Below are 26,971 nucleotides of genomic sequence, written 5' to 3'. Positions count from 1 at the left end.
TGAAACCGTTTTGCCACACTTCCAAACAAGTTTAGATATGGTTCATCTGACTTTCAAGAAATATGTGATTGATCAAGAACACTCAATCACAAATCATGGGATTCACGGTTCTACCAAAATAAGTTTCGGTTCTACCTCCATGTGAGTATTGTGCATAGTCACACTAGCTTTCCAAAAATTCGGTTGACTAGGTACTAGGATCGGTTCCCCACATATATATGGTATCTAACTTGAATGTGTTGCACATGTCCATAGGATCGGTTCCCCTTTGCCTAAAAACGTGTTGCACATGTCCATAGGATCGGTTCCCCTTTCTGCTAAAACATGTTACACCTCATACAAGGATCGATTCCCTTTTTGATAGGTTGCACCTCTTACTAGGATCGGTTCCCCTTTACTCAGAGTCGGTCTTACCAATAACACAAAATCGATCATACCATCTCAGGTGAATACTTAAGATCAGTTTCACTAATAAAAGTCATACCAATAAAAAAGTCAGGTCTTTGTGAATATTTTACCAAGAACATAAACAAGTCATGAGCGCTTATACTAATCACACATATTGGTTGTTCACAAGATATGCAATGAATAACAATACCAATAACGCCTGGCGATTTCCTTTTCGATTCACAAAACAAGTTCATGAATTGACTTCCTTAAAACACATGTAAAACATTATTTCCTAGCATGAAATCCTCACCTCATACCCATACATAATCACAATAACATTTAAACGATTATGTCGATGTCTTATCTGCAAAGTTTAATGGTTAAGCAATAAACCTCGTATTGTATTCCTTAATACTATGTCTAACTAGAGTGTTCATGCTTCGTAGTTTTGTTTTCAATATGCACGACCTGAAAGATACGTTAGGGAATGAAACAGTTCAAGTCAAATATCACTAACCTCAAGTGGAAGGATGATGTTGTCGTTGTAGCTTCTTACTTCTTCACTTCTTCAAGTCTTCTCAATACTTGTAATGTCTCATATCCTAATACTTTCAAGATAACCTATACGAAGTTGACTCTAGTACATAGTCAAGCGACTCTTTAAATGAGTTTTGATTCACTAAAATATGACAACCAAACTTGACATACCAACGCTTGGTGGGTTCAACCGAGCTATGCTCTAAAAATCTTCCCCTTTGTCAATTTTAGGGACTAAACTCTTACATCATATGGATAAACAAATTACAAGAATTCATTACACATACGCTTGATTCCCGAATTCAACAGCACAATAACCTTTATACATTCAATCCTTAAAATGCCGTTGTTGACATTATAATAACAAAGAATATTACTCCCTAAAGGTAAGATAGGTATATTTTATCAATCTGCACGTCTTTGTTATTCCCTTTGTAATGATATGTTACTCCCCTTAGTCTATGCTTTCACTATTTCGTTAGATAAACGTTTAAGCACCAATGTCCTTTCTCTTTGTGATACCAACCAATATAAATCAATGCCATCATCACTTGTTTACTCCATATATTTCTCCCCCTTTTTGTCACTAAATGACAAAGAAACAAAAAAATAAAGGACAAACAGAAAAGGATCTTACAAATCTCAAAATAGGATTTGCAACCTATAGAGTTAAGCGCGAGGGTTCCACACACCATTTTTGATAACCAATATCAAAGCCGAAACTACAAAGTAATTTTGTTTTGATATGTTACCAAGGAAATAATTGCCCAAAGTAATTTTCCCTAATAGTTTAGCAAACCAAAAATCAACTAAGCACCTTAGTCCCTTTGCTAAACCGATTGTACAAATACAATCGCTTTATTCGATAAGACCAAAATAAAGATAACTCTATCTTTCTCATCAGGTTCTAATTATCCATATAACTTAGACCTTTAACTTTTAAACAAGACAAGTAATAGGTTAGTTAACTAGCATTTCTTGTTAAGGAATCCGGTTAGACTTGAATAACGAAACCTCCACTTTGATAAGTCTAACTAAGATCAGAATTAACTTAGTTTCTCTTATCCGGAATCGAATTGGACTAAGCAATTCATCCCGTAAACTTTTTTATTTCGTTAAGCTTTAAACAATTCATACAAACCAAAATAAGTCAACTTGCATAATTATTCACCTCAACCGGAGGCAATTGAAACAACATAGACATTAAAGCGCCGCAATTGCACCGAAATTTTGTAAGCCTAAACAATTGATACCATACAATAAAGCAAGATAACAATATTTTTTCTTAACTGGAAATAATTGAATCACACACACATCCATACACACATAATGGAATAAAACATCAATTGTACCGAAATTTTGTTAAGCAAAAGTAATAAATGTATGAAATAAAATCAGGTTTTTCTTAAACAGGAAAACAATTAAGTAACAAGATTGTTACCTCAAATTTCACATCCTCTTCTCCAATATGTTTGCATCTTCTTCCAGGGAGAATTGATATCGAAATATCATTATGTTGTCATCCTTATGCAAAACAAAAGAATAACAACAACCAACCTTTACCAGAGGAATGTTGAAAACCGGTTTTTAACTATTACAAGCAAAAGTTGAAAACCCTCGAAACACATATGCTTTTATGCTAAACCAAAACCGATTCAACATATTGTGACTTTTTCACATATTTTTTCTATCAGAACCCCTTATGATCCTTTGATAAAGCCTACCAACATGGGCTAGAACTTAATCCTGCTAAATCAAAAAGTCACCCAAACCATAAGGGTTCACAACATTATGAGATCGAATATCAAGGTAGTAAAACCGAAAATAAACATCCCATAAACATACATAACAATAATAAAGCACTCAAGCACAAGCTATGAAAATCAAAAACTATCACAAGAAAAATTATAAATCAAATAATTTTATTCATAATAATAGTTGTATTTATAATAGACCTAATACAATCATTGAAAGAAATAAAAAATTGATGTCTATTTTCCTGGATTAAGTATTACAACATATAACTTAATCTCTAGTGGTGCTCTTATTGTTCACTGAGGTTTCTTCAGTGTTCAAACTTTTGAAGCATGCCTCAAAGGACTTGTCAGCAACCACTTCCTGTTTCTCAAGCTTTTCAACTTGAACCTTCATGTCAGCAATATCAGCTTTTGTTTCCTCAATCTTTTCCTTGAGCCAGTCCTGATTTCGAACCGTTATTATGAGATTGGTTCTTAGTTCTTCAAAACCTTGGATATAGTCAATCATACTATCAGAACGAATCCACTTGGTTTTGGTTGGATCTTGTAGGTTGTAAGCGAATAGATATGACTCATCTTGTGATCCAACTGAACTATCAGAATCATAATCATACATGATATTTGATATGTTTTTCTTCTTCCTCTCTGTATTGATTCCTTGACAATCACTAACCTTTTGAGCTTCCTCCTTATTAGCCTTTGTGATATTGCGAGTTACTGGAGGCATGCTCGGTTTTATAAATAAGGATTGATCGGGGTTTCAATAATACAAGCAAGAGATAGTTTCCCTTTAATAAGAGACAACTTTCGGACCGACAATATTAGAAAATCCGAAAATATTACAGGAATCTATTTCGTTTCCTTTGTCCGAACTTTTCATGCTGGACGGTTTATTAAAATTCGAAAATTCTAAATAAAAACTATTTTTGGAAGATCATGATAGACATGAACATTTTTAGACAACCATGGATTCGCAGCTATCCATAATGTATCACAACTTTTCTGATAAACAACTACACAAACAAATGTGCTCCAGTTTTATTGTGCCTTTCTTATCCATGAATAAGAGCACGAAAAAGGATGAGAGTGCACAATGTTGATACAACTAAGTTGCATCGGTGTAAGATTTTTCTAGCTTACAGTGAAAATCAGAAACATAGTTCATGTTTCTCTTCGGGAATTTCTGCCCAAAGTATTTTCTCCCAAGACGATGATCTTTTCTAACTCTAGAGATATGATCATGTGGAGAAACTGTACTGACGTGAGAATTTTCAGAGATAGATAAATCTCTCTTAATTCTTTCAATGAGATTTTCATAAGATTTTCTCATTCTAAGGACTTCCTTATGATCCACATATGTGTGATTATCTGAAACAATTATTGGAAATTCCTGATTGTTTCTTTTGGCAGAGATTCTCTCTTTCCCTTTCTTCTGGAATCGTTCTTCACCAAAACAAGAATTGTTTCGATATGGGTGAGGAGGAACCTTTTTCCAGAAGCAATTATCAACTCTTTCCTCTGATTCTTTTGAGTTGATCTTATCGGGTAGTGGTATAATCTGTCTTTCTACTGAGGAATGGTCTTTCAGTTTTTTAAGACAAGAAACTTCCTTCAATATTTTTACCACCGTATGTTGAAGAAGTATAAATTTCCTGTCAAGTGACTGAGAATTGTATTCCTTAAGATCACTTTCACGGAATCGGTTCAAAATTTCCTTCGGACAAGATTTCGTTTCATCATCAGTAGATATAGAAGATGGTTTCTTATCCTCTTCTGACTTGATGTAGTTAGGCAAACTACCATCATCTTGATCTGTTTCAGATGTGACTAAACCGGTTTTATCACAATCTGTAAAAGTCGAGCAAGGACTTTTAGTTTCCTCAACATCAGAAGAAATCACAACAACATCATTAGTCAGAGTCATAGGACGTGTTTCCTTTTCTTGAGAAAGAGATTTACCAAGAGCTTCTAATTTGACAGAGAGATTCATATTCTTTATGGCTAGAATATTCAGTTGAATGTCTTTATCTCTGATCTCCTGTTTAAGAAGATTTGTCTCTGTCTTTAATATCAGTACTTTAGAAGACAGAGATTTTATAGGCTTTATGAGTTTTACCAACTCTTTTTCAGCATCTTCCTTTCCATCAGAGATGTACACAGATGTTTTCGCAACTCCTGGATCATGAGTCAACGAAGTAGTAACATCTTCAACTTTTGAGCATTCATACTCTTGCATAACGTTAACTGAATCGACCATTAGATTCAATTTCTTATAGGTTGGATCGCACCAAACACAGGTTGTTAGATCTTTTTGTGTTTGCCTGCTCTGATACCAATTGAAAAGACGAGGGTACCCAAATATACCTCAATCTAAAACTTTTCCTAACTATAAGTCCTATCTCCGAAAGTGATTATCTATGGACTGAGTCGAGACAATACAAGTAATCGGTTCACACTTCGTGTATCGTCTATGGATACGAGATCGAGACAATACAACAACGAAGTATGCTTACTTGATAAAAAGGTTCGGACTTAACCAAACACAATAGGATTACTTATCAAGTAAGTAGGAATTAACGTATGTATATTTTACTTCTAATTATAATAAAAACAATTATAATTGCGGAAATAGAAAAGTAAAAGACACATCAAGATTTTGTTAACGAGGAAACCTCAAATGTAGAAAGTCCCCGGGACCTTGTCCAGAATTAAATACTCTCAGGATTAAGCCGCTATACAAAATCAAACCAACTTCGTATAGTTGATCCCAAGCAACTAAACGTATAGTTCACCTAGTTCCTTCTGTATTCCCACGCCTCCAACTTATGAATAAGTCACGTACTTGGAACAATTACTTTGGTTCGTACTCCAAACAATAAAGGAACAACAAATCTGTTTGGTAGCAATTCTTTTCAACCAAGTGATGTGAGTTCGACAAAGGATCTTCTGTTTATCTCAATAAACTCTTTCGTCGGGTTCTTAAATCTATCTTATGATCAACTACCAAAGGTAATTGTTAAGATTTTGCAATCAATACTTTTAATCACAAAGAATTGTATTGATGTCGATCTACACAACTAATCAATCTAATCTACCACAAGGATAAACCGATTATAGTTGGATCCTCTTATACCGAAACAAGTATTGTGCACACCAAAGATTATGAACCCCAAATCAGAAATCTTCAAAATCTTCTTTATCTTCAAATCTTCTTAGATCTTCAATAAACACATGCACACAACAACTTGGATCTCTTGTGATCAATCACGCACAGAACGGAGTCTGTTAACAATGGATTATCACAAGCCGTCTTTAGGTATACAAACAGTCTAAAGATCTCTGTCGAAACTTCGATCTAATTTGAGTGAATCTTAAATCAGACGAGAAGATTCTCAAGCATAAACAAACTAGGTGCAATCAAAGTTCAACCACCGTTAGTCAATCAAATCAATCGAAAACATAAGATAAACCACAATTATCTAGTTTCCCACCAACGGTACTAATAGAGCTTCTCAATCCCAAAGAAGACTTTAAACTGAGCGTCCGTAAGAGATTTCGCCTAATTAGGTTACTCTCCTCTCCGAATAGGCGGCTTTACCAGTAACAACACAACCGAGGAAGTTTGCTGTCACGAAGGATTAGTTTGCTAGAAATGCAAACTTTAAGTATTTATAGACAAGGAATTTCCAAAACTGAAAATATTCTCAAGATATGCAATATATTCCAAATTCGGTTTCCATAATTCCTGGAAATGTTCTGTCCAAAATATTGACCGAAAATATCTTTGGAAAATCTCCAACTAGTAAATTCACATTACTAATTCTCATTTTCCTAAAATAAAATTAAAATCCTTAAATAAAAGATTCTTAACTTATATATGTTTCGATCCTAGGATTTTCTTCCTTTAGCTATTAAGGAATAACTTTGAACAATTAAAGATAAGCGTTACTACACATGTTCAAAGTATGTCGACATCCTTACTTTGTAAGTCCTCTTTCATACTTACAACCTTGTAACAGTTTTGCCACACTTCCAAACAAGTATAGAATTAGTTAATCTGACTTTCAAGAACTATGTGATTGATCAAGAACACTCAATCACAAATCATGGGTTTCACGGTTCTACCAAAACAAGTATCGGTTCTACATCCATGTGAGTACTGTGCATAGTCACACTAGCTTTCCAAAAATTCGGTTGACTAGGTACTAGGATCGGTTCCCCACATATATATGGTATCTAACTTGAATGTGTTGAACATGTCAATAGGATCGGTTCCCCTTTTTGCTAAAACATGCTTCACCTCATACAAGGATCGATTCCCCTTTGTGATAGGTTGTACCTCTTACTAGGATCGGTTCCCATTTACCCAGAGTCGGTCTTACAATAACACAAAATCGATCATACCATCTCAGGTGATTAGTCAAGATCGGTTTCACTAATAAAAGTCATACCAATACAAAAGTCAGGCATTTGTGAATAGTTTTACCAAGAACATAAACAAGTCATGAGCGGTTATAGTAATCACACATATTGGTTGTTCACAAGATATGCAATGAATAACAATACCAATAACGCCTGGCGATTTCCTTTTCGATTCACAAAACAAGTTCATGAATTTACTTCCCTAAAACACATGTAAAAAGTTGTTTCCTAGGATGAAATCCTCACCTCATACCCATACATAATCACAATAGCATTTAAATGATTATGTCGATGTCTTATCTACAAAGTTTAATGGTTAAGCAATGAACCTCGTATTGTATTCCTTAATACTATGTCTAACTAGAGTGTTCATGCTTCGCAGTTTTGTTTTCGATATGCACGACTTGAAAGATACGTTAGGCAATGAAACAGTTCAAGTCAAATATCACTAACCTCAAGTGGAAGGATGATATTGTCGTTGTAGCTTCTTAATTCTTCACTTCTTCAAGTCTTTGCAATACTTGTAATGTCTCATATCCTAATACTTTCAAGCTAACCTATACGAAGTTGACTCTAGTACATAATCAAGCGATTCTTTAAATGAGTTTCGATTCACCAAAATATGACAACCAAACTTGACATACCAACGCTTGGTGGGTTCAACCGAGCTATGCTCTAACATGAGCACTTTCATATCAACCATATTCTTCTTTACCACAACTAGTTCAAATGACTCAAATGAACTAGTTAGAGAGTTTTTCAATTGCTTAGATCTTATAGAAGTATACAAGACACAATCGAAGCAAAAACGATTTGATTCACTCGAATCAATTCATGAACTTTATAGCCACGGTTTGGTTTATATAAGTTTAAGTTCACGAATAACCGTTTTTAGAAAATAACCAACTTAAGTACGCATACTAGTACGCGGACTTAAGTACCCGGAATAAGTTTGTTTTCAGTTCACAAACTCCAGCACAAATTCACGCGACGTGAACTTCCGGCAGTGCGCGTGCTGGTACATGGACTTTAGTTCCGGTTTTCTTGGGCAGCAAAGTACGCATACTTTGGTTCAAGGAATAAGGACTTACACACGTATGTGTTATCACACAATGTTTATATCCTTACAAAGTTATATATATTCTAAACTCTCATTTCAATCATTGAAAAATTCTTAGAGGACGTTATATAGTTGTTGTTCACAAGCTATTTTTCGTCAAAGAGATTTTCAAATAATTGAAACTAAATATGACTTTCGTCACTAGTAAAGATGAACTTGACCAAAGAAAAAGCTTACCAACACATATTTCGAGAAACAGATAAGCGAGATAAACTCAGCTCGAAATAGCAAATATGTATAATCAAAGTCTATATAGCAATACGAATTTTGTCTCAAGATAGGAGATAGAGTAGATAGACTTTTGAATGATAGATAAGTTCAAGTCTCTACATACCTTTTAGTCGATGAAGTTTCACCAGTTTCTTGAGTAGTTCTTCGTCTTTGTATGATGATCCCATGGAGTCTTGAGCTCAACTACAATTTTTATCCTAGTTCGATACTTAGATATAAGTAGACTAGAAATCAAGACTTATAGTTTTGATAACTAACATTGAAAAACATTCTTGAGATAACAACGCATGCGAGTTCGACTGAGCAGTGCTCTAACAAATACGATCCAAAGGAATTGTTCCAGTGCGTGCACTTATTGAATGTCGGAAGCGCAGGGATACTGAAGAAACTAGGTGAACTATAGGTTTAGTTGCTTGGTCTCAACTATACGAAGTTTGTTAGATTTTGTATAGCGTCTTAATTCTGAGAGTTTCAATTCTGGATTAGGTCCCAGGGTTTTTCTGCATTTGCGGTTTCCTCGTTAACAAAATCTTGTCGTGTCTTTTAATTTTTTATTTCCGCAATTATAACTGTTTTATTAATAAAATTAGAAGCAAAATACACAAATGTTAATTTCGAATATACTTGATAGTGATCCTATATAGTTTGGTTAAGTCCGAACCTATTATCAAGTATCATACTTCGTTGTTGTATTGCCTCGATCTTGTATCCATAGTCAATAATGCAAGTTATCTTGTTGTCGTATTGTCTCGATCTCGTATCCATAGACGATCACACGAAGTGTGAACCGATTCGTAGTATTGTCTCGACTTTGTCCATAGACAACCACTTTTCGTAGAGGACTTATAAGTGGATAAATAAAAGATTGTGGTGTATTTGGGTACCCTCGTCTTTTGACTAAGTATTATTGTTCAACCACAAAAATTAGGTAGTGTTGGTTTTCCAGCAATGGGAAATTTTCCACTTATGGATCTTCCATCCCAACCTCAACCACCGACGGGCGAAGCATATACGTATCCTAGTCAAATGGGTTCGTCATATATGCCTCAAATATCTTGGAAAGTCCAGACTTTATCTTCCGTTTGAGATATTGTTACTGTTCCACTTAGTAATGAAGGTCTGCAGCAGAGGTATCCATATTACGGTATGGTGGCATCACCAAAAGAGTATCATAACTAGTTGAACACTTTAACTCTTCTTCTCGATGGATTCTGGAATTTTCACTTGAGAGAGATGCAAATACAGAGGGATAATTTGACTTATGAAATGCCAGAGACTCCGGTAGGAACAAGTTCTCGAATGGGTTTAGGTCGTGATGGCATGTTCCCTGGTAGTAGCAGTCAAAGAAGTTGTGGAGGTCGTAAAAGTCGTCATTCAACTCCAAATTTAGTAGAAAATACTCAGGCAGTAGAACACAGGAGGAGACGTGGAGATGACATATATCCGGTTAAAGACTCCTAGTGGTTTCATGCCCCAAGGTCATGTACTTACTCCTGGTGGCGGCGAAAATATGGATGCATTTAGGCAATCTGCAATGTATACCCAACAACCACTTCCGCATTTCAACCATTTCAAGCACCTGCTCATCCGATTCAACCATCTCTGGTACCATATCAAGGTTATAAATCGCCTGATGCTACTCAACCACCATATCACACTCAAGATGGTGAGTTTTCGGAGGATTAAACAGGTTTAGGGAAATATATATTTGGAAATTGTTAGTACTTTTCCCGAGTGAACTAATTACTTATCAAGGTTATGATGATTCTGAAGAGACTCAACCACCAAGTTAGTCTCAAACCATCTCAATAACTGATATGTTAAACAACACTCTTGATCCAGAAAACGGGTGCATTTGGATCTTTAATCGAGGAGGAAATGGTCAGGGAAATGGGTAGTTTATGGACGTAATTTAGTTTAATGAAAACTATGTTTTAGATTAATGTTCAAATCGAAACTAGTTTTACATCTCAATACTTAATGAAAATTGAATCCCTGCACGTGAACCTTGTAGAGTTCATAACATTCGTCATGACTAAACCATCTTTTGTTGTCTTCAACAAATTTGGTATGAGATCTAATTTTTAGTTCTTCAAGTGACAATCCAGGATGATCCCCTTTTATCATCCACGTTATTTGTGCATACTTTCTCTGATACGTATTGATCTCTGTACCTTGGTGACTATTATTATAGAGGCGAATTCATAATAATAATAGACGAAAACTAGAAAACAGAACACAAATAAGTAATTCGAAGAAATATATCTTCTCTAGATTATGAACAAGAAAACTATTACAATTCTCTCTTTGTTACGTTCACAATCTCTCTAGGTAAATAACCTTAAAATATTTTCTAAGCTTGCTTTTATAATAATTAATTGCCTCACAAACTTATCTCTAGGTGATTTGTCTCACAAACCTCCCTATCCGGTCTAGGTGTGTCTGTATCACAAACTACACTCTAGATGTCTCAGTTATTAGTTAAACATCTCTATTTATAGCTTTAACGGTTTCCCAAAACCTTCTAGGAATCTATTTCCTTATCTAGGAATAATACCTTTTCTAGGTATATTTCCTTATCTAGGAAGTATTCCTTTTCTAGGTATATTTCCTTATTTAGGAATAATACCTTGTTTAGGAATATTTCCTTATCTAAGAATACTGCCTAAAAATCAGTATTCCTTCATTCAATTACAATTCTATCCTCAATCCTTCTTGAGGATCACTAGTTCCCAGAGAGAGGAAGATACACATGTATCATGCGCTCCCACTCAAGAACTTGAACTCATGTGAAAGTTAGATTTGAAGGTTAGGGAACTCAAGAGTTCCTTTCACCTTGATGAACCATCTCTCTTTGCTGGAAACTGGACCTTGACATCTAATTTGAAAAGCTTCCATATCTCTTCGTCCTGTCTTAGTTAATCTTCGCTCCACAACACAATATTTTTCAAGTGGTTCTACTTCTTTTTCTTCGTTATTTTCTTCAAAAACACCAGATGAAAACGTAGTCTTTTTCTTGTCTTCGTCTTGGGTGTATAAGACTCCATATCTGTTTGTAGCGCATCCACCTTTTCTTCCATAGTTTGTGGTTTCCTTTGCTTAGGATCATCATCTGACTTCGCCATCTTTGATCCCCTTGTTCCTTTAATGTCTTCTTGCTTTTCAAGTAACTCACCAAGTTGTTTGCAGAGAGATCCAGTGAGGACCATAAACCACGGGAATCTTCCCTAAAAGAAATGAACCTTGCTCTGATACCAACTTGATACGTATTGATCTCTGTACCTTGGTGACTATTATTATAGAGACGAAACTCAGAATAATAATAGACGAAAACTAGAAAACAAAACACAAATAAGTAATTCGAAGACATATATCTTCTCTAGATTGTGAACAAGAAACCTATTATAATACCTCTTTGTTACGCTCACAATCTCTCTAGGTAAATAACCTTAAAATATTTTCTAAGCTTGCTTTTACAATAATTAATTGCCTCACAAACTTATCTCTAGGTGATTTGTCTCACAAACCTCCCTATCCGGTCTAGGTGTGTCTGTATCACAAACTACACTCTAGATGTCTCAGTTATTAGTTAAACATCTCTATTTATAGCTTTAACGGTTTCCCAAAACCTTCTAGGAATCTATTTCCTTATCTAGGAATAATACCTTTTCTAGGTATATTTCCTTATCTAGGAAGTATTCCTTTTCTAGGTATATTTCCTTATTTAGGAATAATACCTTGTTTAGGAATATTTCCTTATCTAAGAATACTGCCTAAAAATCAGTATTCCTTCATTCAATTACAATTATAGAAACATCTTCTTCTCGAGTGAAGGGAGCACTAGCCATTTCGGTTATGCGACCACTAGGCATGTCGAAATGAATTTGAGGTTGAGATGGTGCAAGTCGAAATGAGTTTGAAATTGGGTATTTATAGATGAAAGAAATTATAGTTGTTGATGAGGAACTGATGAGCGATGATGTTTCCAGCGAGCGATAGCTTGACCATTGCTGACGCTGGAATGACCGACGAGCGATGTTGTGACAATCTAGCGATGGACACTCAATCGCTCGTTAGAGACTCCGTCATGTATGCTTAACTGCTATTCTTGACACATTGCCATATATGTTTGGCACTTTAGGAATAAATAACAAGGCTGCTAATAGGGGGTACCAATCTGCTTGGGGGTATACCATTCTAAAGGCAAAGGATGTTTTGTCATGTGTAATTTGGTACACCCCCAAGCAAAATGGTACCCCATATTAGCGATCTTGGTAAATAAGCCTTATTAAATTTGCTCTTTTCTGTTTATTAATGTATAGGGGCTAGGTTGCACGGATGCTGCATTTTTTGAGCCGCGTCCGATGCGCGTCGGACACGGGACGCGCGTTAGACGCTGACACGACGCGTGTCCGACGCACCAATATGCGCGTCCTGTAGGGCTGAACATGGTGTCGGTTAACCGTTGGAAATCGACCGAACCAGACCAATAAGCAAGAAACCGAACCAGACCATTTAGATTTGGATTGGTTTGGTAAAAAAATTTGAAAAACCGACATTACTGGTTTGGTTTTGGTTTGACCTGAAAACCGAACCAAAAACCATTGGAAAACCGATAAATATAGACCGTTGATTAATATCAGATAGATTCAATCCACACCCTTCGTATTTCTTAAGATATAACCCAAGTATACATTGATTTCGTCGACCTAATTTTCACTTCACATCTCTAAATTTCTCTTCGCCTCCTTCTTCAGTTCATCTCTAAGTTAGGAGAAATCAAAAATCAAATCATGAATCTCTAAACTCTAGTAGAATCTAATCATCCCCTCATTCTTCTTCTTCTCCTCCTCCTTCTTTTCAGGCGAAATCTGTTCATATCATATGAGGTTGTAACCTGTCAGTGTTAGCTAGGGTTTACTAGTAGAAGGTATCGTCTTCATTCTTCAGACGAAATAAACAAGTGAACATCTAATTTCTTTTAATAGGTATCATATTTATGTAACTTGGGTTACTTGATTTACATGATTTATATTTAATCTAGGGTTTACTAAAATGATTTGATTTTGCTTGTTTTGTTTTTTTGCAGGATTAAGTTGATTTCTTTGATTCAACTATGGAGGAATCAGGATCAACACCAGTAAGATATTTTTCCTCAAGAATTAGAAAAGATTCTAAAATTTGCAGTCTTCTTTTACTAATTAGTTCAAGTGATTGGTACCAGTGTGTCAATTCGTTCTTTTACCAATTTTTTACTAAAATCCAGCTCTTTTTTGCGCACCCAACTTCAATATTATAACACTTGATAATGATGATGTTGATTTAGCAGTGAAATGATATTCACAATATTTATTTAAATATATTGATCTATTAAGTATTATGACCTGATTTACATAGGATTGTTCATAGTTGTGAGTGTCAAACAATGACAGAGTAGTATTTGGTTAAATGCACTTTACTTATCTTTTTAATAAGTAGTATTTGAATGCACTTTGATATGCTTTTTTTACATGTTATCTAATTTGAATTTCTTCCTTGTTTATATTCAGGCTTCCGTTAACTCAAATGCATTGTTGCCACCACTACATCCTCCTCCAAGATCTTCTAACGCCTCTACAGAAGTTAGTTCAGTTGGAAAAGTACCAACTACTGGTGAAGCTCCATCTGCACCAGCTGCCAATGTTTCCGATGCTGGTACCATCATTGTCACTGCACCAGCTTCTAAGAAGCGGAAGAAAACTTCATGGGTATGGGATCACGTTGATATGGACCCTCCTCCTTCGATAATGGTAACTTGCAAGAAATGTAAACAGAGAATGAAAGCTGACTCTTCTACACATGGGACCGGATCCTTGAATAACCATTTAAGAAAGTGTCTGAATCTTATTCCTAAGGATTCTGGTCAGTCGACTCTTTCTTTTGAACCTGCTAGGATGGGAGAAGATGAAAAGTTAGTTGCTGTAACTTTTTGTCAGGATTCGTGTAGAAAAGCATTGACTATATTCATCATAGTGGATGAGCAGCCTTTTAGAATAGTTGAGGGGGAAGGTTTCCGAGAATTTTGCAGGGTACTTGAGAGTAGATTCAAGATACCATCTCGTATCACTGTACGGAGAGATGTTATGGAACTGTTCGAGTACGAGAAAGTGAGATTGAAGAATTATTTCAAGGTTAATAAAGTCAGAGTTTGCCTCACCACTGACACATGGAGCTCACTTCAGAAGTTGGGATATATGGTTATTACAGCACATTGGATAGATGCTAACTGGAAGTTGCACAAGAAGATCATTAGTTTCATCCAAATTGTAGGTCATAGCGGTGAGACTATTGGTAGGATGATAGGAACATGCTTGTTAGATTGGGAGATCAAAAATGTGTTTACTATAACTTTAGATAACGTTTTTGCCAACAATGTAGCTATAACATATCTGCAAAACCAAGTGCTCAGAAAGAATTCAGATTTAGTGAAGGGTTTCTTACAAGTGAGATGCGCTGCTCACGTCCTTGCCCTTGTTGTAAAGCATGGAATGAAGGAGTATGACATCTCAATTAAGAGAATAAGGGCAGTAGTGAAGTATTGTATGAGTTCTCCTGCAAGATTGAAAAAATTTATGGACTGTGTCGCTTACGAGAAGATTGAATGCAAGAAGGGTTTGGTCCTAGATGTAGACACCCGTTGGAATTCGACATTTATTATGTTAGACTCAGCTGAGAAGTATCAGCCAGCTTTTGAGAGGCTATAGTATGAGGACAAGGCATTCAATAAGAAGTTCTGTTTTGTTGAAAGTCAAATTCCTTTAGTTTCTTCTACTTCTAGTACTTCCACCGTTGATAACCAACCTGACTGGGATGTGGATGAAAACCAAGATGCAGACTTAAGTTCTGATGAAGAAGTTATTGCTACTGCAAAGAGAGGAAAGAAACACAAGAGAACAAGTTCTGATAAGGCCCCATCAGCACCTCCTTTGCACGCGCCATACCCATCAGATTGGTCGTATGCTAGAGCCTTCGCGAAGTTTTTGAAGGTATTTTTTGATTTTACTGTCAAGTTCTCCGCTTCTACTCATGTTACTGCACATGAATTCTTGTTTCATGTGAGTGTTATTCATCGAACTTTAAACACATGGGCAAATCACAAAGATACATTTCTTTCTAGCATGGGTCTTAAAATGCAAAGTAAATATAACGATTATTGGGGACGTTATGAAAAGATGAACAATCTTATGTTTATTGTTGTATTATTGAACCCACAAGATAAAGAATTAGGATTGAAGTTTCTTCTTGGCCAGTTAGGAATTGGTGGTGGTTATTTGAGAACAGAACTAATGGATCTTGTAATGAGGGACTTTAAGGCACTTTTTGAAGAATACTGGGATGTCCAAATGAGTGCTGGAAACTCAACAGTTGTAACAGATAGTAGTGGTGGTAATACTGTTGGCGCTGAACCAGATGATGAAGGAGATTGTGCTGCAGCCGCCCTTATGGCAAAGAGAGCAAGAGAAGAAGAGGAAAGTTTTGATGATGAAGGAAAAACTGAGCTGGAGACTTATTTGAGAGAGAAACGAGAACCGCGGAAAGAGAAAGTTTCTTTTGATATCTTAGGTTGGTGGAAGACGAACTCGACTAGGTATCCTACTTTGGCACTAATCGCAAGAGATATATTGGCTATACCCATCTCTTCAGTGGCATCCGAATCTGCCTTTAGCACTGGGAGGCGTATTCTCGATCCATATCGAAGTTCTTTACTTCCCACAACAGTTGAGGCATTGATTTGTGCTCAAAATTGGTTGAAGACGCCGATTGATCTTGATATTTCTTCCTTGGGACCAGAAGAGGAAGTTAGTTCAGGTATTATTTCATTTGTTAATTTGTTTGTAGAATTTTTGGACACTCACTGTATACTACTGATCGTGCATTTGTTCATTGCAGAATTTTTGGACTCTCTCTCTAAATCCATGTTCGTAAACATAACAAATGATGATGTTGAGGACTAAGGAGTACCAAGGTAATTCATCTCACCAATTGGATTAGTTTTTGGAAGCATGTTTAGAATGACTGGTTCAGTTATTACTTTAAGATGCCAGGACCAAAAGTGAATGTTTAAACACAAGCACGACAAAATCCAGATCTTGATTAACCAAAATTTACTTTAAGATGCTTAATGTACGTGTTAGCCATCTAGTTTCAGGAAATCAGAAGGATAGATTGTCCTCCTGATAGTTGGATTAATCATGTTCAGTTAGTAAAGAATGATAGATTCCGAAGTTCGAAACCAAAATCAAATATAATCCCAGAAGGTTTAATTTAGTGGATACATTGTCCTCCTGATGGTGTGTTTACATGTCACGTCTTTTCACTGTTAGCATTTTCATGTATTGCTTGCCATCATGATTAGTGGAAATGTACGTGCATTAGATTCTAACTACCAGTTGCTTGCCATTTTCATATACATGCAGTCAGCAACCTTGGAAAGTCTGAAGCTATCAGTTGATTTTGTGGATGCATAGCTGGAAAGTGTCGATGTTGTTTATATGAGTTTTGGTGAAACTGAAAGAAGATGTAATCTACTAATCTTTATCTTTTGAATTGTGTTTAAGAATGTTATGAATTTGGATTGTGTATGGAATATTGGAATGTGAATGTCTGTACTTTGTAGCCTGTAGGTGGGTTTGAAAATCTTTGAACTATGTTTTTTTTTATTGGATTTGAACTGTCAGTTTCCTGAAACTGACATAGCAGCCGGTTAACCGATATCCGCTGGAATAAACCGAAACCGGCTAGAACCATTAAGAAACCGAACCAATGGTTAATGGATTGGTTTGGTTCATATTTTAAGAAACCGATAGTATTGGTTTCGGTTTTGGTTTGGCTAGAAACCGAACCAAAACCGACCATGAACAGCCCTAGCGTCCTGCGCGCGTCCGGTTTGGACGCACTGATGATTTGAGCTTGAAGCATTTTTTTTTCATTTTCATTTAAACTTCTTCCATTATTTTTACTATTATTAACTAAATGAAGAAAGGCGAACATTTAGATCAATTATTTAGGTCTTTATTAAGGTTTTGTAATTGGAAATGACATCACGTATACCCTTAGTTAGACGTGTGTTGTTATAAGACTGCATTTTGATTGTGGCATGTGTTTGTGTGTATAAACAAACGATCTCTTCTTTTCTTTTGAAATTTATTCACATATAGCATCATTTTCTAATTTTTAGGAACGAAACACTTAACTTTATTGTACAAATACATGATTGTATATATAAATAATATATAAATAAAATATGTGTATACGTGTCCACGTCCTAGTTTTTTGAGACTTTTGTAGTGTCCGCGTCGTGTCGTGTCCGTTTCTACACGTCTGTACAACCCAGATACGGGGCATAAAGTCGGTTCCGGTTATACAGCACGAGACATGTTTCAACTTTCAACGGAAGAGGTGGATGATTTTCTTCAGCATAAAGTCGGTTCCGGTTCTTCCCCATCTGATCGTGCGTTTTTTTTTCCTCTTATTCTCAGTTTTTACCCTGTGAGCAAAAAAACAAAGAAGAAATCATGACGATCTTCCTGAGAACCTTAGAAAACAAAACCCTAGCCCTAAACCTGAATCCAAATTCCACATCTTTGGAAACCCTACAACTCACAATCGAACAAAAATCAGGCACTCCAATAAATCTCCAACGTATCTTCTTATCTGGTCGTAGATTAATTGGAACTCAAAACTCCGAAAAAACCCTAATCAATTTAGGGATTCAATCAAACTCACATCTTTCACTCGAAATACAAGTATTAGGAGGAATGCAAGCACCAGTTGCACCAAAACTGCGACTCGAATTTCTGAGTTCAAAACCACCACCTAACTATGTAGCAGGTTTAGGTCGTGGTGCTACTGGGTTTACAACTAGGTCTGATATCGGTCCAGCTAGAACTGCACCAGATCTTCCAGGTAGTACTAGTGGGGGTGCTATTGGTGCTCCACCTCAAGGCGGTGTTGGTCGTGGAAGAGGGAAAGGTGGGGAAGATGAAGGAGGAGCAGAAGATGATGAAGCTGAGGAAAAGGGTTATGATGAGAATCAACAATTTGATGAGTTTGAAGGGAACGATGTTGGGTTGTTTGCGACTGGTGAATACGATGAAGATGATAAAGAAGCGGATGCAGTATGGGAAGCTATTGATGAGAGAATGGATTCAAGAAGGAAAGATAGGAGAGAAGCTAGATTGAAAGAAGAGATTGAGAAATATAGAGCTTCGAATCCTAAAATTACAGAACAATTTGCTAATTTGAAGAGGAAATTGCATACGGTGTCGGCTCAAGAATGGGATAATATACCTGAGATTGGAGATTATTCTTCTGGGAGGAATAAGAAAAAGAGGTTTGAATCTTTTGTACCTGTTCCTGATACATTGTTAGAGAAAGCTAGACAGGAGCAACAAAATGTTACGGCGTTGGATCCGAAGAGTAGGGCAGCTGGTGGGACGGAGACTCCATGGGCGCAGACACCTGTAACGGATTTAACTGCGGTTGGTGAAGGCCGAGGTACCGTTTTGTCACTGAAATTAGACAGATTGTCTGATTCTGTATCTGGGTTAACTGTTGTTGATCCAAAAGGTTATTTGACTGATTTAAAGAGCATGAAAATTACTAGTGATGCTGAGATTTCTGATATAAAGAAGGCTAGGTTGTTGCTTAAATCTGTTATACAAACAAATCCAAAACACCCACCAGGGTGGATTGCTGCGGCGAGACTCGAAGAAGTTGCAGGGAAAATACAAGCTGCTAGGCAATTGATACAGAAAGGTTGTGAAGAGTGTCCTAAGAGTGAAGATGTTTGGTTAGAAGCGTGTAGGCTCTCAAATCCAGATGAAGCTAAAGGTGTAATTGCTAGGGGTGTTAAGACGATTCCGAATTCTGTAAAGTTGTGGATGTTAGCTGCAAAACTAGAGCAAGATGTCGGAAATAAATGTAAGGTACTGAGGAAAGGACTTGAACACATCCCAGATTCTGTTAGGCTTTGGAAAGCAGTGGTGGAATTATCTAATGAAGAAGATGCAAGGTTATATCTTCAGAGAGCTGTTGAATGTTGTCCATTGCATATTGAACTTTGGCTTGCTCTTGCGAGGCTGGAGACGTATGATAACGCAAAGAAAGTTTTAAACAAGGCAAGGGAGAAACTGACCAAGGAACCGGCTATTTGGATCACTGCTGCGAAACTTGAAGAAGCAAATGGGAATACTGGTATGGTTGGGAAGATCATAGAGAGGGGAATTCGCTCTTTACAAAAAGAAGGATTGGATATTGATAGAGAAGTTTGGATGAAGGAAGCTGAGGCGGCGGAACGAGCAGGGTCTGTTCTTACTTGCCAGGCTATTATTCGGAACACTATTGGGGTTGGGGTTGAAGAAGAAGATCGGAAAAGGACTTGGGTTGCGGATGCAGAGGAATGCAAGAAGAGAGGTTCAATTGAAACTGCTAGAGCTATTTATGCGCACGCCCTTACAGTGTTTCTGATTAAGAAGAGTATTTGGCTTAAGGCAGCTCAACTAGAGAAGAGCCATGGAACTAGGGAATCACTAGATTCTCTTCTACGTAAAGCTGTAACCTATAGGCCTCAAGCTGAGGTTTTATGGCTTATGGGTGCCAAAGAAAAGTGGCTTGCAGGAGACGTTCCTGCTGCTAGAGCAATTCTTCAAGAGGCTTATGCTGCGATACCTAACTCGGAAGAGATTTGGCTTGCTGCATTCAAGTTAGAATTTGAGAATCACGAACCGGAAAGAGCAAGAATGCTGCTTGCTAAAGCAAGAGAAAGAGGAGGTACAGAGAGAGTTTGGATGAAATCAGCCATTGTTGAGAGAGAATTAGGAAATGCTTCCGAGGAGAGAAAATTACTTGAGGAAGGCCTAAAACTCTTCCCATCATTTTTTAAATTGTGGTTGATGCTGGGGCAATTGGACGACAGACTTGGTCACTTGGAACAAGCTAAAGAGGCTTATGAGACTGGAATTAAACATTGCCCAAGCTGCATCCCTCTTTGGCTCTCACTTGCTAGTTTGGAGGAGAAGATGAACGGGCTGAGCAAAGCTCGAGCAGTTCTCACAATGGGCAGGAAGAGAAATCCAAAAAGCCCTGAACTTTGGCTTGCTGCTGTTAGAGCTGAATCACGAAATGGCAACAAAAAGGAATCTGAGATTCTAATAGCCAAGGCATTGCAGGAGTGCCCAGCAAGTGGGATACTATGGGCAACATCAATTGAGATGGTCCCGCGTCCCCAGCGAAAAACTAAAAGTGCAGATGCTCTGAAACGATGCAATAATGATCCCCATGTCATTGCAGTGGTGGCTAAAATGTTTTGGCATGACAGGAAGGTCGACAAAGCTAGAAACTGGTTAAACAGAGCGGTTACTCTTGCCCCAGATATTGGTGACTTCTGGGCAATGTGTTACAAGTTTGAACTCCAGCATGGAACTGAGGAGACCCAGAGGGATGTCTTGAAAAGATGCGTCGCTGCAGAGCCAAAGCATGGCGAGAGATGGCAGGCAATATCTAAAGCCGTAGAGAATTCCCACCTTCCTGTAGAAGCCATTCTAAAGAAAGCAGTCGTTATTCTTGGAAAAGATGAGAATGCTTCTGAGAGTGGCAAAAACTAGAATTGATTGTAAGTTCATGTCCTTTGAAAGCTTATCTTTTATGCTTCTATAAATTTGTGCTTGTTAGTCTAGTCAGAAGAAAGATATTCTATGCTTCTGTTACTATTTCGCTTCTCACATATTTTTGTTGATTGTCGAACTGGTGTGCTATTGTAGCAGTTCCTTTTGAGTCGTTAACCAAACAAGTTACCAGGCATTAATATTAGGATTTTTTTAATTCAGTAATGTTCTAAAATTTATGATCGAGTTGAAACATAAAAAGTGTTGATCCGTTGGATTCTTTGTTCTTAATGTTCTGAAATTTATGACTGAGTTGAAACTTAATAAATGTTAATCAGTAGGTTTCCTTGTTGTTCAGTATAAACAGTATAAATTTTATCAGTGTGAAATGATGTGGTAGCAAATTGAAGTTTGCTTTCTGAGTTGAAACTTAATAAATGTTAATCAGTAGGTTTCCTTTTGAGTCGTTTCTTACTTAAATATCTAAACTCTGTTGTCCTGGTAGCCAAGGTGTTATCTTCGCGATAGCTGTTTGGTTGCCCTCTATCTTGTTTCTGAACTTCAGGGCACCATCCGCTTGTACAAATTCGTACGATGACAGTTGGGGTTTAGTGTGTAAATGCAAAACAAAACTTAGAAGATTAATTAGGGGGCCAGTTTTGACATATTGGGCACCAAATAACGTGGTATAATGATCTTCAAACATGCGAGATCTGGTATAATGATCTCCAAACATGCGAGACTATATGTGACTGCAGTCTGCACTATACATATGGAAGTATTTTCCGAATTTGGCTTCTGAGCCCATGGAAATCCATTCTTCCGTGCTGAGTATTTGTATATTAATGTTGAGGTTGAGGCTGTTTAGATGCAAAACAAAATTTAGAAGTTACAAAAATTATCTATGAATCAGACTGTCAGAATGTCTCTAGCTCTATCAAACATGCCAATCCTGTGGTTAATTGGATGAATCAAGGATATGTGGATGAAATAAGGCATTTAGGTATTTCCCTTTCGTCTTTTGTTGTCGGTCATGTAAAAAGAATAGCTAATAAAACAGCCCATTTTTTGTTGTCAGTCATGTAAAAAGAACATCCAATAAAATAGTCTTATGTAATAGCTACCAAAGCTAGAGCTAACAATTCCGGAAAAAAATTTGATCGCCCACTTGCATAAGCAAAAATGAGCGAGCACCTCTTCCATCATTGGATGATTAAGATGTGATGTCATCTAATCATAGACTTAACTATAGTTATCTTTTCCAATCTAACCATATCTTCGGCAATTTTCTTGATATTCAGTTTTTTTTTTCACCGTTTCACTCCTTATTCTAGGAGCCAAAATATGTCTATCAAATGGTGACGTTAGACTTTTCTTAAAGAATAAAACTCCATACAGCATCATGGCGGGTCTATATCTTCATTGTTTGTTAGGGTGATGATGAAACAGATGAAAATGAAGTAAAATGGTTTTTGTTTTGGTTCGTCATTAATTTCCATTGGAATGGACATAACTTACTAACAAATTGGAATCAAATAAACAACATCATCTAAGAAATCACGTAGAACTACCATTTTTAAACAATCAAAAAGTTGAACAACCGTAAGTAGTTTAGTCGATCAAATTGTTTAAAGCTTCTCTGACACGAGGAAAAGAAATTAACAATGAAGAAAAATAAAAAGGAACACAATCTACTGATAGTTGTTTTTTCCAACATTTCAATGACGAAACCAAAATAAGCCGATCAAAGCTGACACTGATCACCTGCAATGAGGAAGATTTTGTTAATTAGTTCCATAGAGTACTCTAAAGTTCGAACCTTGAACTTTAACAGACTAGTGTACTAACCAGGTAAAGTGCTAACACAAATTTGGATTTCGCTAGTAAATTAGCCTGGATAACTTTGTTGCGACAGAAGTGCCAAAAAGTTATGGAAAATACATACGTTATAGGCAATCAATGGCAAGAGGATAAAACATATATAGAAACAGGGTAAACTACTAGATTATGTCTTACCTCGTTAGATTCCGCACTTCGGACGACACGACGTGTTGTTTCACCTTCCACCATAGCTAGTTCCTAATTAAACGGACATATCATTTACTGTATCATACATAATAATCTTGTTTATTTAGGAGAAATGAGCGAGGAATTACAAACCTCATTATCAAATTGTGGACAATAATAAGATGTCGAGGGCATGGATGCATGTGTTGGGGTTACTTTTTTGTTGGAGGGAAGTATCTCTAGTACGACATCAGTACCGAATGGAGTTATTTCTTCTACATCAGAACCAAAAGGAGATACTTCTACACCATCTTCCTCTACATACCACATAAACTCTTTAGTTTTTATATGAAAAAGATAAGCATATATACAGAACAAACTACACGAAAATACTAGTCATTATATATAACAACGATAAAGACATTACCTACCTGAAATTGTAGGTTCAGTTTGTACAATTTTCTTCGCTTTAACCTACTTATCCGTTGGTTTGACTTGGGGTCGTTTCCGCTTCTTTGCTCTTTGTTTCTCCCCCGCTGGCTCTTTCTGTGATTGCCTCTTCCTTTTTACTGTTGTTGGTTTAGTTTTGGTTGTTCTTGTCACTGCTTTTTTTGTTGTTGCAGATTTGGATTTATTTTTCTCATACGCCATCTTGATTCGGCCAGCCTTCTTCTTACTAGATTTTCTTCTTCGAGGAGGGTCTCGTACGGTTATGTTAACACCAAGCGGAATTTGCAGACTTCCTTCACCCTTGTCTTTATCATTCGCATCAACAACATTTTCTTTCTTTTCGGTCTGATCATGTTGATTAGATTGCAAATATTTATCCAGCTCTTCCATGGCTCCAGTAAGCAACTTTTTTGTGTATGAACCAGAAGTTCCCGTGCTTGTACCCTTCGTGGCTAAAGATAAATCCATATGGTCCAACTCACTGTATTGCTGGGTAGATGAAGTATTACTACCTTGAATTAGCCTCCCAGGCTCTTCCATACCAATGTCGGCTTTTGCATCTACTGTCCAACGACTCAAATAGTATTGTGACGGTTCAAGCAATTGATTCAAGTGAAATATCTTCAATGAGTGAGCACAAAAGACTCCCATAAACTGAAATTGCTTGCAACTACACTCAATAAAATTGTCTGAAGAATTATAGGTAACAGTACGAGCTAAATAACAATAAAATGATGTTACCTTGTACGTGAGTACTGGTCCATCCTGACCAGCAACTTCTGAAATCAAATCCAAAGTATGAAGAATTTCTTTCTGGAAGTGGGAAAACATATATGGTGTATAACTTTCTGCTGCTCGAATTTGTATTCGCCACTCAGTACGCAATTTTGGTTTTTTTTTTGCCTGCTTCTGAAATCTTCATAATTTTCTGTCTCCCGAAGAGTAGTAAGAACTTCGTCATATTGAATCACAAAGCTTTTGAACGATAAGGTTCACTTTAAGTATTTTTTGAAGAAGTTATTCATGCTCTCAGAACGCTGAGTAGTTGTCATACCAGCACAAAAGTGGGAACGACCATAAACCTGTGCCCACATCTCTTTCTTTTTGTATAATTTTTGCAACCATTTATTCTCAGTCAGGTTATACTTCAACAGTAACAAATTCCAGATAGATTCAAAATCTTCCTCAGTCTCATTCTCATATATGCATCTCTTAAAATCTTGAGAAAATTTTTCAAAACTTGAATATACACGAGAAAGATGCTTCATAGCTAGCTGAAATATAACCTTTCTGGGAATAAATGAAGTAGCTATGTGGAATTTGTTACTGTTGAAGTATAACCTGACTGGGAATAAATGGTTGCAAAAATTATACAAAAAAAAAAGAGATGTGGGCACTGAATAAATGGTCGTTCCCACTTTTGTGCTGGTATGACAACTACTCGGCCTTCTGAGAGCATGAATAACTTCTTCAAAAAATACTTAAAGAGAACCTTATCGTTCAAAAGCTTTGTGATTCAATATGACGAAGTTCTTACTACTCTTCGGGAGACAGAAAATTATGAAGATTTCAGAAGCAGGCAAAAAAAAGAAAAATTGCGTACTGAGTGGCCAATAAAAATTCGAGCAGCTGAACGTTATACACCATATATGTTTTCCCACTTCCAGAAAGAAATTCTTCATACTTTGGATTTGATTTCAGAAGTTGCTGGTCAGGATGGACCAGTACTCACGTACAAGGTAACATCATTTTATTGTTCTTTAGCTCGTACTGTTACCTATAATTCTTCAGACAATTTTATTGAGTGTAGTTGCAAGCAATTTCAGTTTATGGGAGTCTTTTGTGCTCACTCATTGAAGATATTTCACTTGAATCAATTGCTTGAACCGTCAAAATACTATTTGAGTCGTTGGACAGTAGATGCAAAAGCCGACATTGGTATGGAAGAGCCTGGGAGGCTAATTCAAGGTATTAATACTTCATCTACCCAACAATACAGTGAGTTGGACCATATGGATTTATCTTTAGCCACGAAGGGTACAAGCACGGGAACTTCTGGTTCATACACAAAAAAGTTGCTTACTGGAGCCATGGAAGAGCTGGATAAATATTTGCAATCTAATCAACATGATCATACCGAAAAGAAAGAAAATGTTGTTGATGCGAATGATAAAGACAAGGGTGAAGGAAGTCTGCAAATTCCGCTTGGTGTTAACATAACCGTACGAGACCCTCCTCGAAGAAAAAAATCTAGTAAGAAGAAGGCTGGCCGAATCAAGATGGCGTATGAGAAAAATAAATCCAAATCTGCAACAACAAAAAAAGCAGTGACAAGAACAACCAAAACTAAACCAACAACAGTAAAAAGGAAGAGGCAATCACAGAAAGAGCCATCGGGGGAGAAACAAAGAGCAAAGAAGCGGAAACGACCCCAAGTCAAACCAACGGACAAGTACGTTAAAGCGAAGAAATTGTACAAACTGAACCTACAATTTCAGGTAGGTAATGTCTTTATCGTTGTTATATATCATGACTAGTATTTTCGTGTAGTTTTTTCTGTATATATGATTATCTTTTTCATATAAAAACTAAAAAGTTTATGTGATATGTAGAGGAAGATGGTATAGAAGTATCTCCTTTTGGTTCTGATGTAGAAGAAATAGCTCCATTTGGTACTGATGTAGTACTATAGATACTTCCCTCCAACAAAAAAGTAACCCCAACACATGCATCCATGCCCTCGACATCTTATTATTGTCCACAATTTGACAATGAGGGTTGTAATTCCTCGCTCATTTCTCCTAAATAAACTAGATTATTATGTATGATAAGTAAATGATATGTCCATTTAATTAGGAACTAGATATGGTGGAAGGTGAAACAACACCTCGTGTCGTCGGAAGTGCGGAATCTAATGAGGTAAGACATAATCTAGTAGTTTACCTGGTTTCTATATATGCTTTATCCTCTTGTCGTTGATTGCCTATAACGTATGTGTTTTCCAGAGCTTTTTGGCACTTCTGTCGCAACAAAGTTATCCAGGATAATTTACTAGCGAAATCCAAATTTTTGTTAGCACTTTACCTGGTTAGTACACTAGTCTCCTAAAGTTCAAGGCTCGAACTTTAGAGTACTCTATGGAACTAATTAACAAAATCTTCCTCATTGCAGGTGATCAGTGTCAGCTTTGATCGGCTTATTTTGGTTTCTTCATTGAAATGTTGGAAAAAACAACTATTAGTAGATTGTGTTCCTTTTTATTTTTCTTCATTGTTAATTTCTTTTCCTCATGTCAGATAAGCTTTAAACAATTTGATCGACTAAACTACTTACGGTTGTTCAACTTTTTGATTGTTTAAAAATGGTAGTTCTACGTGATTTCTTAGATGATGTTGTTTATTTGATTCCAATTT

At 36.6% G+C, this 26,971-nt stretch overlaps 2 protein-coding genes across 2 annotated transcripts; both read left to right on the top strand.

Annotated features, from left to right (window-relative positions):
• Positions 1-17,895: 17,895 nt before the first annotated feature.
• On the top strand, positions 17,896-21,453 carry LOC113282424 (protein STABILIZED1-like). Its single transcript, XM_026531417.1, has one exon. The coding sequence runs from the start codon at positions 18,012-18,014 to the stop codon at positions 21,099-21,101; it is 3,090 nt and encodes a 1,029-aa protein (XP_026387202.1). The 5' UTR covers positions 17,896-18,011; the 3' UTR covers positions 21,102-21,453.
• A 3,535-nt stretch (positions 21,454-24,988) lies between these two features.
• Positions 24,989-26,605, top strand: LOC113279453 (protein FAR1-RELATED SEQUENCE 9-like). Its single transcript, XM_026528148.1, has 4 exons — positions 24,989-26,060; positions 26,171-26,241; positions 26,415-26,477; positions 26,564-26,605. Exons 1-4 carry the CDS (start codon positions 24,989-24,991, stop codon positions 26,603-26,605), a joined length of 1,248 nt encoding a protein of 415 aa, XP_026383933.1.
• Positions 26,606-26,971: the final 366 nt, after the last annotated feature.

The sequence above is a fragment of the Papaver somniferum genome, chromosome 5, assembly GCF_003573695.1.
Source record: "Papaver somniferum cultivar HN1 chromosome 5, ASM357369v1, whole genome shotgun sequence".
Classification (NCBI taxonomy): Eukaryota; Viridiplantae; Streptophyta; class Magnoliopsida; order Ranunculales; family Papaveraceae; genus Papaver; species Papaver somniferum.
The sequence above is the reverse complement of the archived record's forward strand: the minus strand, read 5'-3'. Positions and strand labels throughout refer to the sequence as shown.